Raw genomic sequence first — 12605 nt, 5'->3', positions numbered from 1 at the left:
AGGTCACTTAGCCTGTTTTCTTATCTTTGAAGTAGAGACATAGCCACACCTACCCCAGGTTGCTAACCTGACTGGTAGTAAAAGGGTCCATGACCGCTGGCTGGATTATTACTGGTTACAGCACTCATTTAGGAAGTCAAATAGAAATGCATTTGATTCCTACTGGAGCCTGTTTTAGCTCTTGTTAGTGGCGCTGGGGACTTCTCTGGTGGTCCAGTAGTTAAGACTCCGCGCTTCCACAGCAGGGATGTGGGTTCCATCCCTGGTCAGGGAACTAAGATCCCACGTGCTACCTGGTATGGCCAAAAATTGGAAAAAAGATAATGATGCCAGTCCCTTAAAGGTGATAGGAATTGTTCTAGAAGCTAAGGGATATGAAGCCTCCCACTCAGATGCCTGACTGAATAACAGCAGATGTTCAGCACCAAGGGCCTTACTGCCTGGTGAGGGATGCTCCAAAGGACCAATGGAGGGGATAACAGACTCTGGATCCTGGCATCTCCTGCTCCTCCCTCCACTGTGGCTTCTGCGATTTGGTCCCTTAATTACCCTGCAGGTATGAACAGAGTCTGAAGGAAGGGAAGTTTGGAGAACAGAGCCTGGAGACAGGGCTGGGAGGGCATGTCAAGCAAGCCTGGGAGGAAGAGATAGGGAGAAGGGAGAAGAAGGCAGAAATGGCTAGTCATTGGGAGAATGGAGCCAGGGCGGGGTGGAGGGGAGGAGTGGGAGGGGAGGAGGGGTTGGGCGGGGGTCTGATACTGGATATTAAGGGAGGGATATTAAGGGAGGGGCGGGCGAATAAAAAGGGCTGAGGTGGCGGTGGGAACAGGTGAGGCAAGGTGAAGGCCCACTCGTGAGGAGCACTGGCTGAGATGCAGGGTGAGACTCGGGGTGCAGAGCAGGGTTGGCTGTGGGCGCTGGGATGCGGGGCGGAGAGCGGCTGCGGTGGTCTGCTGACAAGGACGGGCTGGGAGTCTGAGGACTGGAAGAGGTAGCTGCTGGGGTGTGGGGGCGACAGCCTTTGGGTGCGGGCGGCAGGGGCGTGGCCTGCGGAGGCTCCAAGTCCCTGATGTCTGGACCCTGGCTCTCCAGCAGCTGCAGCCGCAGGGCCTGGCGAGGAGACCACGGGGGCCTCAGCCTCCCAGGGCCTGCCCGCCTGTGTTCCCGCTTCGGACCCCGAACCCAGGGAGGCGCCCGGCTTAAGCCAACTGCCCATCGAGATGCTCCTGGAAGTGCTGAGCTACCTGCCCACAAGCATGCTGCTCGGGCAATGCCGCCACGTGTGCTGGTACTGGCGCTACCTGGTGGACACCCGGGCCGTGTGGCTGAGCATCCTACCCTACAGCCACGCTAAGCTGTGGCCCGTCTTCCGAACCTGCCTGCCCCCAGACGACGACGACGACCCCAGGCCCTGCCTCCTGGGCCGCTTCTGCGAGCGCAGACCCTTAGGACGCAATCTCTACCCGAACCTCCATGGCATAGGTGGGGAGCCTAGGAAAAGAGGTCTCAAGAGTGCCCATGGGATGGTTTGGAGGTGCGGGGCAGAGAGGAGAGGCTCAAGGAAACCCCTGGGGCTTATCCGTGGGCTGGTGGGCAGGCCAGGAACTTGGGCACAAACATTTTTTCATTTAACAGACGCCTTCCTGCCTTGGAGGACAATCAACTGTACAAGCTGGAGAGAGGAGGAAAGCTGGGAGGAAGACCGCAGGCTAGTTCCCGAGGACTCTTTCCAGCCTTTCTACAGGTGGACGACCCTCTTCCCTAGGGGCTGGGGTGGGTGGTGGTGAGTTCTTGCCTGGTTCTTACTAACCCTTCCTCCTTTCTCCCAGGTGGTGCTACAAGAAGCAAGTGTTAGACCTGGAAAAGGAGGGTCTGTGGCCGGAACTCCTGGATAGTGGAAAGATTGAGATTTGTGTCTCTGCCTGGTGAGTGTGATGGCAAACACAGCTTTAAAAACAGGGCTGACCTTGGCATGGGTGACAAGGCGTGTAGGCCTCCCAACAACCCCTTAGATAAAGCAGGAAGGGAAATGACTTCACCACCATCAGAGCTTTACTACTTAGCAGTATCCACTCCCTGAACCCTCTCCTGACCCCCAAACGGACCTGAATGGGAAGATGCCAGGTTGGATCCTGTGCAAAGGACTTGGTTTAGGAGGAGGCAAGATAGAGTTGGCTAAGAGGTCAGATTCTGGAGTCAGACTTCCCACACGCAGACCCTGGCTTCCCGGCTTTGTGGCCTTGGGCAAGTCACAGCGTGCCTACGTTTCCCTGTCTTCATAAGGCAGGGTTCTATGTCAGCCACAGAGCCAGTGCTTTGAAGTGTGACCTGTTTCAGCAGCCTTCATGATCCTTGATCCTGTGGGGAAGTGTGTCTTGAAACCTCGAATTGAGAATTTCAGAGAGGTGAGGTCACTTGTTCAGGTGGCACAGCCGGGGCTTGGCGGGACCTGGCATTAGGCTCATATTTGTCTGACTCCAGAGCTTGTGCTCTGTTTGATGGTCTTGAAACCAGCATGCTCCATAAAGACCTTCCATGGGATACCTCACTCAGATTATTTTAAGGGAGGCAAGTTCCAAATCCTCTACCATTTTATGTACCCTCTTCTCAAATTACTCAGCTACAGATTACATCTATGATGGGGGCATTCATTGTATGATTATGCTTTCCCAATTTCCTGTCTCTCAGCCCTTCAGTTTTACAGAAAAAGTCATTCACTAAGGTGTATGGTCCCTGGATGTAAAGGCCTCTGGGGAAACAGGCAAAGTGAGATTGAAATTTGAAATTTTGGTCTTAACCACATTCACTTTCAGTCAAAACACCATAAACTTCCCCTCTCTGAAAACTCATCTCTTTCAGAAATATATTTACAATAAAATTCTTTATTTAAGTTCATAATTTGTGCAAGTGGTAAAGAATCCACCTGCCAATGCAGGAGACACAAGAGACTTGGGTTCAATCCCTGGGTTGGGAAGATCCCTTGGAATAGGAAGTTGCACCCCACTCCAGCATTCTTGCCTGAGAAATTCCATGGACAGAAGAGCCTGGTGGGCTACTTTCCATGGGGGTCACAAAAAGTCGGACACAACTGAGTGAGTACACACACTTAGCCGATTAACAATATTCTGATAGTTTCAGGTGAACAGCAAAGGGACTCAGCTATACACATACATATATCCATTCTCCCCCAGACTTCCCTCCCATCCAGGCTGCCACACAACATTGAACAGAATTCCATGTGCCGTACAGTAGTTCCTTATGGGGATCCATTTTAAATATAGCTGTGTGTACATGTCCATCTCAAACTCCCTAACTATCCCTTCCCTCCATCCTTTCCCACCCCTGGCCACCATCAGTTCGTTCTCTAAGTCTGTGACTGTTTCTGTTTTGTAAGTTCGTTTGTATCATTTTCTTTTTAGATTCCACATATAACGGATGTCATATGATATTTCTCCTTCTCTGTCTGACTTCACTCATTATGACAAACTCTAGGTTCATCCGTGACAAATGACATTATTTCATTCTTTTTAATGGCTGAGTAATATTTCATTGTATATAGAGGTTTTTATCAATGTTTAATATCAGCCTCCAAATCAACTGATACTACACGAGGCATCCTTAGTCATATTGCTGGTTTTCCTGGAGTGGCTAGCCCCTATTGTAGTCTATCTGTGTGCTTGTGGCTAGCCTCCACCAAACCATATTGGCAGGCTTATCCCAGATAGAGATACTCCTATCAGACATAAAATTGCAAGGATCCAGAGATTACCTCTCAGTGTCAGACGGCAATGACCATAGCTTTGAACAGGGCGAAATTCCTTTCTACACAATATATTTTTTGGAATCCATATGATTCCAATTTGCAGCAACGTCTGGCAGCCACTTGTAAGTAACAGTTCAGCCAAAAAGAAAAAGGTTTAGCACTTAGGAAATTTTAAATTTCTACTTATATTCTTTGTGTGCACGTTGTTGGCACAGAGCAGTATGAAAGGTAAGTCACAAGAACATAAACATATATTATTATTATATAAGGATAAAATCTGGAAGAAGTGGCATGTACATTTACACCTAAGAAGTGATATGATACCTCTGTGAAGGAAGTTACTACTTTGTGTATATATATATATGTGTGTGTATGTGTGTATATATATATATATATATATATATATATATATATATATCTCAAATTAATCTTGTTTTTAACTTTGTATTTTTGGCACCAAAAAATGTACATATCTTGTGTGTGCAAGTCAATGAATTATTACAAAGTGAGCATATTCACTTAAATCAAGAACAGAAGGTTAAAAGAAAAAAACAGACTGTTGCCAGCAAACAGCACCCTCAGTATCCCTCATGTCCCATTCCCATCACTTCCAATCCAGCGGTAGCACCATCTTGAATTCTGTTACCATAGGTCAGTTTTGTCCATTTTGGTGCTATGTATATATATGGAGTTATACTGTATATAGTGTGTATCTGGCTTCTTTCAACCACATGTTTGCAAATTCACCCATAACTGTATGTAGCTGCAGTCTGCCTTCATGGCTTCATAACTGTGTGAATATACCATGTGTGCATAGGTGCTCAGGCGTCTGAGTTGTGTCTTTGCGACCCCATGGACTGTAGCCTGCCAGGCTCCCCTGTCCATGGGATTTCCAGGCAAGAATACTGGAGTGGGTTGCCATTTCCTCCTCCAGGGATATCTCCCAACCCAGGGTTCTTTACCACTACAGCCACCTGGGAAGTCCAATAATTAATTCTCTTCTCCAGTGGCTTCTAGTAAGGAGAAACTCCTAAATGGAGGTGCTGGGGTTTGAACCAGGGGCCTTGTGCAAGCCAAACATGTGTTCTACCACCGAGCTACACCCCCACTCAATCTATCCATTTACCAGTAGCGGACATTGGGTGTTGTGTCTTTGAATGTTACTTGATGTCCCATTACCAATTTGCTTACATTCCCTTGGATCCTTCTAAGTGACTAAGAAAATTGTATCTTAAACATCACCATTGAATGCATTTGAAATGACATCTTTTGCCACCAGCAAAACATAGAAAGAGAAATAATAGGGTAGGAGGTACCTTGAAGATCGTGGCTCTAGGTCATTACTTCTGAAATGAATGTGCATGTGGACCACTGGAGAGGGTGTTTAGGGCAGATGGATTCCTTGGGGAAGCAGAGGGGCCAAGCTCCCATGTGACCCTGATGCTGCTAGTCCTGGGGACCATAGCACCATTTTGGATTTTTAGACATGGGAAAGCCATTCAGGTAGAGGAGGCAGATGCCCAAAGAGGTGGGGTGGCAAGTTCAACCTTCAAGATTTTCCTTCTCCCACAGGTGGGCAGACCAAGAAGCCTCGGTCTGTCTGTATGAGCTAATTGTCCAACTTCTAGATGCCAAGCAGGCCAAGCTACATCATTTGTCTCCTAGGCCAATCCATCAAGGTACAACCAGTATCCCTTTTAAGGTGAGTCTCACAGGGGCAAAGAGAAAGAATGGTATGGCTTATGATGATTTATTGCTAAAAAATAAATGTCCCCCAAATTTGAATCTGGGAGGGTTTCACTGTAACCAGTGGTGGGAGTGATGCTGAGTGACTTTCACTAGTGGTTTAATATTAGTGGTTTAATATCAACAGCACTCATTTTATCTCCTCTCATGATTTCTATGAGGAGGGCTCTGGTGAGAGTTTCTGACTCCAGTCTCTCATGAAGTTCCATTTCAGACACTGGCTGGAGCTAAAGGGCAGGGTGGGCTGTGAGTGTGTACACAGCAGCGGGTGGCTGGCCAAGCAGCTCTTGGTTTAGTCTCAGAGCTTGGCCTTAGAATCTCCCTGTTTGCTCTAGTTGGGGCTTCCTCACAGCATGGCAGCTTTGGGGCAGGCAGCTGCTTCCTGGTGGCTCAGGGCTCCACCATGAGGCTTCTGGAGAAACCAGCAGAAGCTACACTGCCTCTGTGACCCCACAATGGAAGTCACTTGGTGAAAGTCACACAGCATCACTCCCACCACTGGTTACAGTGAAACCCTCCCAGATTCAAGGGGTGGGAATTAGACTCCACCCCTGAGTGACAAGTGGCATGATTCTAGAAGGACATGTGTAAGTGGAGACATTGCAGCCATCTAGGGAAAATACCACCTGCCAGAAGGCCCCAACTCAGCTTTTGAGGGGAAGGCCATGGCACAGTGGGATTTAACCTCTTTTTTTGCCTACAGACCAACCACGTGTTCTCCAGCCTCAAGAAGGGCGTCCGCTTTGTGTCTCTGGAACACTGGATTTGGGACATGGGGTTCCTGCCTGAGGACTATGGAATCATCGTGCCCAAGGCCAGTGTGATTGTACGGGTCTGTCAACCCTAGTAGAGGACTGTCCTTGTTAAAGAACCTGACCATGCCTTCCAGCACCGTTGGCTGGGCCACCTCAATAATCAAGGGCTTGTAGTTCCTGCCATCCTGGGATCTCCTGGGTCCAATCAAGGGTTCTACTGGGCCCTGTCTTTCAATTCTACGAGAAGCTATGAGAAGAACGTATTTGCATCAGGTCTACCAGCTGCTGCGGCTTTAATGCAGCCCCTGTTCTATGGAGTGGAGACACACGGGTGAACACAGGGAGATGGTGAGAGGGCTCCTCGCCCCCCCTCCACATGCCAGGCCCCTCTGGTTCTGCCCCTGTACCCTCTGCCCTTCTGTTCCTGCTGCAGAGGCTTCATTGGTCACTTCCCAGAAGCTCTCTCCTCACCTCTGAACTAGAAGCTCAGTCCTTGTGGCTGAGTAATTCCAGCCCCTAAACTGTAATTTCAAACCTGGGACCAAGACTCAAGAGCTGAAAGTAAAGCTCAAAAAATGTTTGGAGGCAGAGGGTTCTGCCTACCCTGTAAGCAATGAATTGATCCCCTATATACAACTGCTCTGAGTTGTATAGTGTATAAAATTATTTTGTTACTTTGAAATCCTTTTTAAATATGGAGAGAGTAAATCAGGAAGATATCTGTTGATCATAGGTAATAAAATCTTGCCAAAGCTGAATAGAAATACAGTGTTAACAGCTTGATGACTACTCAGTTCAGAGTAAGGCGTTGTTGCAGTTGAGAGAAAACTGTATAGAAGAAAACAACTGTAGAAGGCATTCTCCAGCCAAGAGAATGGAAGAGTCAGAACCCGATTTCCCAAGCTCTAAGGAACTCATGGGATTAGAGATGATCAGTCAGGGTTAGAAGCTTAGGCAGGTGGTGGACGTGGGCACCGTGTCACAGTGACACCACATTTGTGACATTCTGGTCACGAGGGTGAGAGAGAACCGTGCAACAGCAGGATCTGGCTGTCCCCACCCCAGTCCAGGGGCCATGGCTGCCCCCTCCCTGCTGCAGGATCCCTAGGGAGCTCCAGGTCTCCGGATGGGAAGCAGATGAAGCCGCTGCTGCCTTTGACGTGTCCACCCTGAACTGTCCCCCCACCTGCAGTAGACGATGGGACACACCCCGAGGGGGATGGTGTTTCATCACTTTCATCCAAAGGGAAGTGTGACAGGTTGAAACTGACCTGAGAGTCATGACCACATGTAGTATGTGGTTCTGGAGTAGATATACTGGTTTGGACAGTGAAGCTCTGGAGGATATTTTTCGGTCAGCTGGAGGACTTGGGATAGAAGGAATATGAAACAAGCATTTACAGGAAGGGAAAGGTGGACACCATTGCCTGAAAAAAGAACCATATGATTTAATTTTGATGTATATATACTGCAGTCTGGCGTGCTGCAGTCCATTGGGTCACAAAGAGTTGGACATGACTTAGGGACTGAACAACAATAAGTCCTTCTGTCTACATTGTGCATATATGCATTCATATACAGGTATTTGTATATACGCCACATTAAAATAGAATACGTATATATCCTTGTATTCTTGACTGCCTTCTGGATATATACAGAAGAACTAAAGCGTTGCAGGGTTATTGCAATGGTGATAGGTACATAGTTGTGATTTTTGTAGTTATTGATTTTGCTTATCTAAATTTCTCCTTTTCTACATGCTCATGTGTAGAAATACAGTGTTATACACAAATAAGTATTCTCCAATACAGTTTCCTTTTCCATAAATAACCACATTTAGAAATTGTCTTTGCTGACAAAATTGTTTTGTGTGTGTGTGTGTGTGATTCTAATTCTTTTTTTTCCCAAAAAACTTTAAACTTTTTATTTTGTTTTGGGGTGTAGCCAATTAACAATGCTGTGTTCATTTCAGATGAACAGCAAAGGGACTCAGCCATACATATACACGTATCCATTCTCCCGCTTCTAATTGTTTGTATTAATCATGGCCTTTAGTGTGTTGAAGAGGACTCTGAGGTTCTCAGTGTTCTCATCTATTTGCACACATGAAGTATAGTCCACGATGGCTACACATCCCCCATGGCCATTCTCACCTCCAGCATTCACTTGGGTTGTGGTCACATTAAACGTGGCACACCATTAACCAGGATGCAGTGGTAAGGAGCCATAGCTTCTAAAATGCCACTTGGCCGGCTTGAAAGCTCTCATTTCTCAGTAGAGTTCTAACCATTTGTGAAACATGGTTCACCCTGAAATTGCCTTTGGAAAATTTTCACCGCAGAAATAGTTGCCAGTTTTTTATTTATTTTCTACAGTTCCTGTCTGTCCCTCCTGTATGGTCATTACTGTGCATGCCAAAGTATCTTTCCATTTAAGTGTGTTTAATTTTGTCCTTATATGTTGCTTACTTCTCTTGGGCTGGGACTTCTTTATCTTCCCAGGGACCAAGTAGCCCAAAGTCATTGCTTTTTTTTAATGATGATCATGATTAGCTGTTGGATTATTCTATAAAATTGAATTTTTCTCCTAGAAGTCATTGGAATCTTGTATTATTCTTAAATATATGATTATTCTTTTGTGTTTATTGTTTAGATTTATTTAAGACAAACTAACAAAAAATTTTAAAAACTATATACGTGTGTGTGTGGCTGACTTACTTTGCTGTACAGTAGACATTGACACAAGAGGCTCCCTGTCCATGGGGCATTTTCAGGCAAGAATACTGGAGTGGGTTGCCATTTCCTCCTCCAGGGGATCTTCCTGACCCAGAGTTTGAACCCGTGTCTCTTGCATCTCCTGCATCGTCAGGTGGATTCTTTACCATTGCACCACCAGGGAAACCCAAAAATTAACTCTACTTCAATAAAAAAAAGACTAATGATAACAATAAACAATTTGAAATAAATAGAATATATAAAAACTAAAGGAAACTGAAGTCGCTCAGTCGTGTCCAACTCTTTGCGACCCTGTGGACTGTAGCCAGGCTCCTCCATCTATGGGATTCTTTAGGCAAGAATACTGGAGTGGGTTGCCACTCCTTCTCTAGGGGATCTTCCCCACCCAGGTATTGAACCCAGGTCTCCCGAATTGCAGGCAGACATTTTACCCTCTGAGCCACCAGGGAAGCCCATAAAAAATATATAAATGGCAATAAAAATAATGTAAAGCATCCATAGATGACCATTCTTAATATTTACATGTATATTTATATCCATTTAAAATGGATAGCCAACAAGTTCCATATAGCACATGAAACTCTGCTCAGTGTTATGTGACAGCTGGATGGAAGGGGAATTGCGGGGAGAATGGATGGAGTATATGTGTGGTTGAGTCCCTTCGATGTTCACTTGAAATTATCACAACATTGTTAATCAGCTACACCCCAATACAAAATAAAGTTTTTAAAAAAGGGTTACTTATTTTACTTATTTTGTTATGGGATTCCCTGGTGGCTTAGATAGTAAAGAGTCTGCCTACAATGTGGGAGATCTAGATTTGATCCCTGGGTCAGGAAGATCCCCTGGAGGAAGAAATGGCAACCCACTCCAGTATTCTTGCCTGGAAAATCCCATGGCCGGAGGAGCCTGGAGGGCTACAGTCCATGGGATTGCAAAGAGTCAAACACAACTGAGCACCTTCACTTCACTTAATTTTTTAATAGAGAATTCTAAATACAAACGTATGTAGAGAAAAGAGTATTTTTATTATTCTTTTTAAACATATACTTCCTTTCTGGAGGGGCAGGGAAGGGCACAGTATACAGGATCTTCTTTCCTGACCAGGGATGGAACCCATACCCCCTGCAGTGGAAGCTCAGAGTCTTAACCCCTTGACAGCTGGGGAAGTTCCTCTCTCTTTTTTTAAAGAACCCACAATACCAATGTCACACTGAAGGAATTATTCATGTCTTTTTCAATATATGGGATCACCTATTACTTACAGTTCCTAAATAGGCAGTTGCCAGTGAGTGATGCTGCTGGGTAGGGTACACCTGAGATGCAGGCAGCCCTGCCTGAACCCTTCTGAGGAATGTTCCCATGGCCTGTGATTTTGGATATTCTGGCTGGACAGTTCAGTGAGAAGCAAGGAGTGGATTCCTCTGGAAGGAGGCAGGACCTCCACACCCCCAGGCCCATCTCCTCCTCAGGCTGGATCTCTCCTCCCACCCCTCTGCAGACCTTCCATACCAGAGCTCTTCCTCCAGGCCCTCCCTGGCTGCCCTACTCCTTGCCCCACCCAGGACTCTCTTCTCAAATCTCCCTAGGTGTGTTTCCCCTTCAAATAGATCTTGGATCTTTAAATCTTCTTATTTTGTTTTATGTTTTACCTAGGAAACTGGCTCCCACCAAACTTTTCTTAAGGTCTTGGTTATTTTATTTCCAAGTGGAGCCTCAATAGGAGGAAGTGCTTCTTCAGAGTGAAAAGGTTTTGCAGCTCTTTTCTGCTCTTGACCCATGTCAGTGAAAAATCAGTCGACTGAAGATAGAACTGATAATTTTTATTCGAGCCAAAGTTGAGGATTATAACCTAGGAAGAGCATCTCAAAGAGTTCTGAGAACAGTTCTGTCCGTTAGTGATCAAGACACAGTTTATATATAAGTTTTTTGAGACAGTAGGCTGTACATTAAATGATGTATTATTGACAGTTTACATGACCCAGTCTGAAGTGCCCAGTGTTTGTACACGTGACCCTTTACAAGGTCAAGAAGGAATGTTATCCTTGAAGGAGTTGTCTTGTTGATGCTAAGAGAGCACTGTTTATGGTTGAGCAGGTATTCCTGCTGGTGAGGAGGTTTGGTCAATGCATAATGCTGATGCACAGTGCATGGTGCTGGGAGAGGTGAGGGCAGAGAAGAATTTTTATGTTAAATTTTTTTTGTCTTGCCATAAATATGAATTTTATTTCACACCCACTACAGACTTTTGGGTGGGGAGCTGAGAGGGTTTTGCCTAAAATCTTATCTCCAATCCCACATCCCTCAGCCCCACTCCAGGAGAATGGGCATATCAGGACTGAAGCACCTTGAGGAAGGAGCTTGAACACAACACCCAGGGCTGCCCCACTCAACCCTACCTCTAAGGAGTGAAAAGTGAAAGTGAAAGTGAAGTCGCTCAGTCATGTCTGACTCTTTGGGATCCCATGGACTGTAGTCTACCAGGCTTCTCTGTCCATGGGATTTTCCAAGCAAGAGTACTGGAGTGGGTTGCCATTTCCTTCTCCAGGGGATCTTCCTGACCCAGGGATTGAACCCAGGTTTCCTGCATTGCAGGCAGACGCTTTGCCCTCTGAGCCACCAGGGAATATTACACCAGGGAATCAAGGGAGTGAGGCTCTCTTCAAATCCCTCCCACCCTCCTGAGAGAGATTTTATTAACTACTTATCTCCTTCCTCCTAAGATCCTTCCTACCCTCTATCCACACAAAAGGCCCATTCCCAGTCAGGTTTCCTCCCTGGAATCAAAACACCTTCCAGCTCTACTCCTGTTAACAGGATAGGTGAACCAGGGCCAGGAAAACCAAGTTTGTGGAACTTCTAATGACCTTGGGATATTCGTGCAGCCTGCCTCCCAGTGCTCTGAGGTTCAGGAATTTTCTACTTCTGCAAACCAGACTTGCAGGGCTCCCCCACCACCACCCCCCGCACCATACTCCCCACTTCCCAAACACACCTTCAAAGATGCACCTGCATGCCCATTCAACACTTCCCTGTCCATTCTTGTGGCTTTGCTGGATCAGAGCCAACTGCAACCTTCCTGCTTTTATGGAGAATAATTTCTCATGCAGCCTCTACCACCTTGAAATGAAATACTTAGGGATTTCCCTGGTGGCAGAGTGGATAAGAATCCACATGCCAGTTTAGGGGCCATGGTTTTGATCCCTGGGTCAAGAAGATCCCCTAGAGGAGGAAATGGCAACCCACTCCAGTATTCTTGCTTGGGAAATTCCATGGACAGAGGAGCCTGGCAGGTGACAGTCCATTTGGTCCCCAAGAATCAGACATGACTGAGCGATTAACACAGACACATGATGTATCAAGCCCGCCTTTACCATCTTGGAATGAAATACTTAGATAATGAAACCTGTGTCCACAAAGAATTCTTCTAATGTTAATAAAATGTCTCAAATATAATGTATACGGGGTAAAGGTGAAATAAAAGGAGAGAAATTCGTAATTATTTAAATTCTTCTTTTTTTCCTTTTTTTTTTTTGCCACATGGCTTGCCAGGGAAAGTGTTGGACCTCCAAGAAATTCCTGAGAAATTCATAATTAAAAGAACAT

The 12605-nt window shown here is 46.1% G+C and overlaps 1 protein-coding gene across 1 annotated transcript; it reads left to right on the top strand.

Annotated features, from left to right (window-relative positions):
- Positions 1 to 828: 828 nt before the first annotated feature.
- LOC129632413 (F-box only protein 27-like) lies at positions 829 to 6358 on the top strand. The gene is made up of 6 exons (XM_055554033.1): positions 829 to 879; positions 1093 to 1482; positions 1636 to 1744; positions 1830 to 1925; positions 5336 to 5465; positions 6213 to 6358. Exons 1-6 carry the CDS (start codon positions 873 to 875, stop codon positions 6354 to 6356), a joined length of 876 nt encoding a protein of 291 aa, XP_055410008.1. The 5' UTR covers positions 829 to 872; the 3' UTR covers positions 6357 to 6358.
- Positions 6359 to 12605: the final 6247 nt, after the last annotated feature.

Source organism: Bubalus kerabau, chromosome 17 (assembly GCF_029407905.1).
Source record: "Bubalus kerabau isolate K-KA32 ecotype Philippines breed swamp buffalo chromosome 17, PCC_UOA_SB_1v2, whole genome shotgun sequence".
NCBI classification, from domain to species: domain Eukaryota; kingdom Metazoa; phylum Chordata; class Mammalia; order Artiodactyla; family Bovidae; genus Bubalus; species Bubalus kerabau.
Note: the sequence above shows the minus strand (reverse complement) of the source record. Positions and strands in the feature narration are given on the sequence as shown.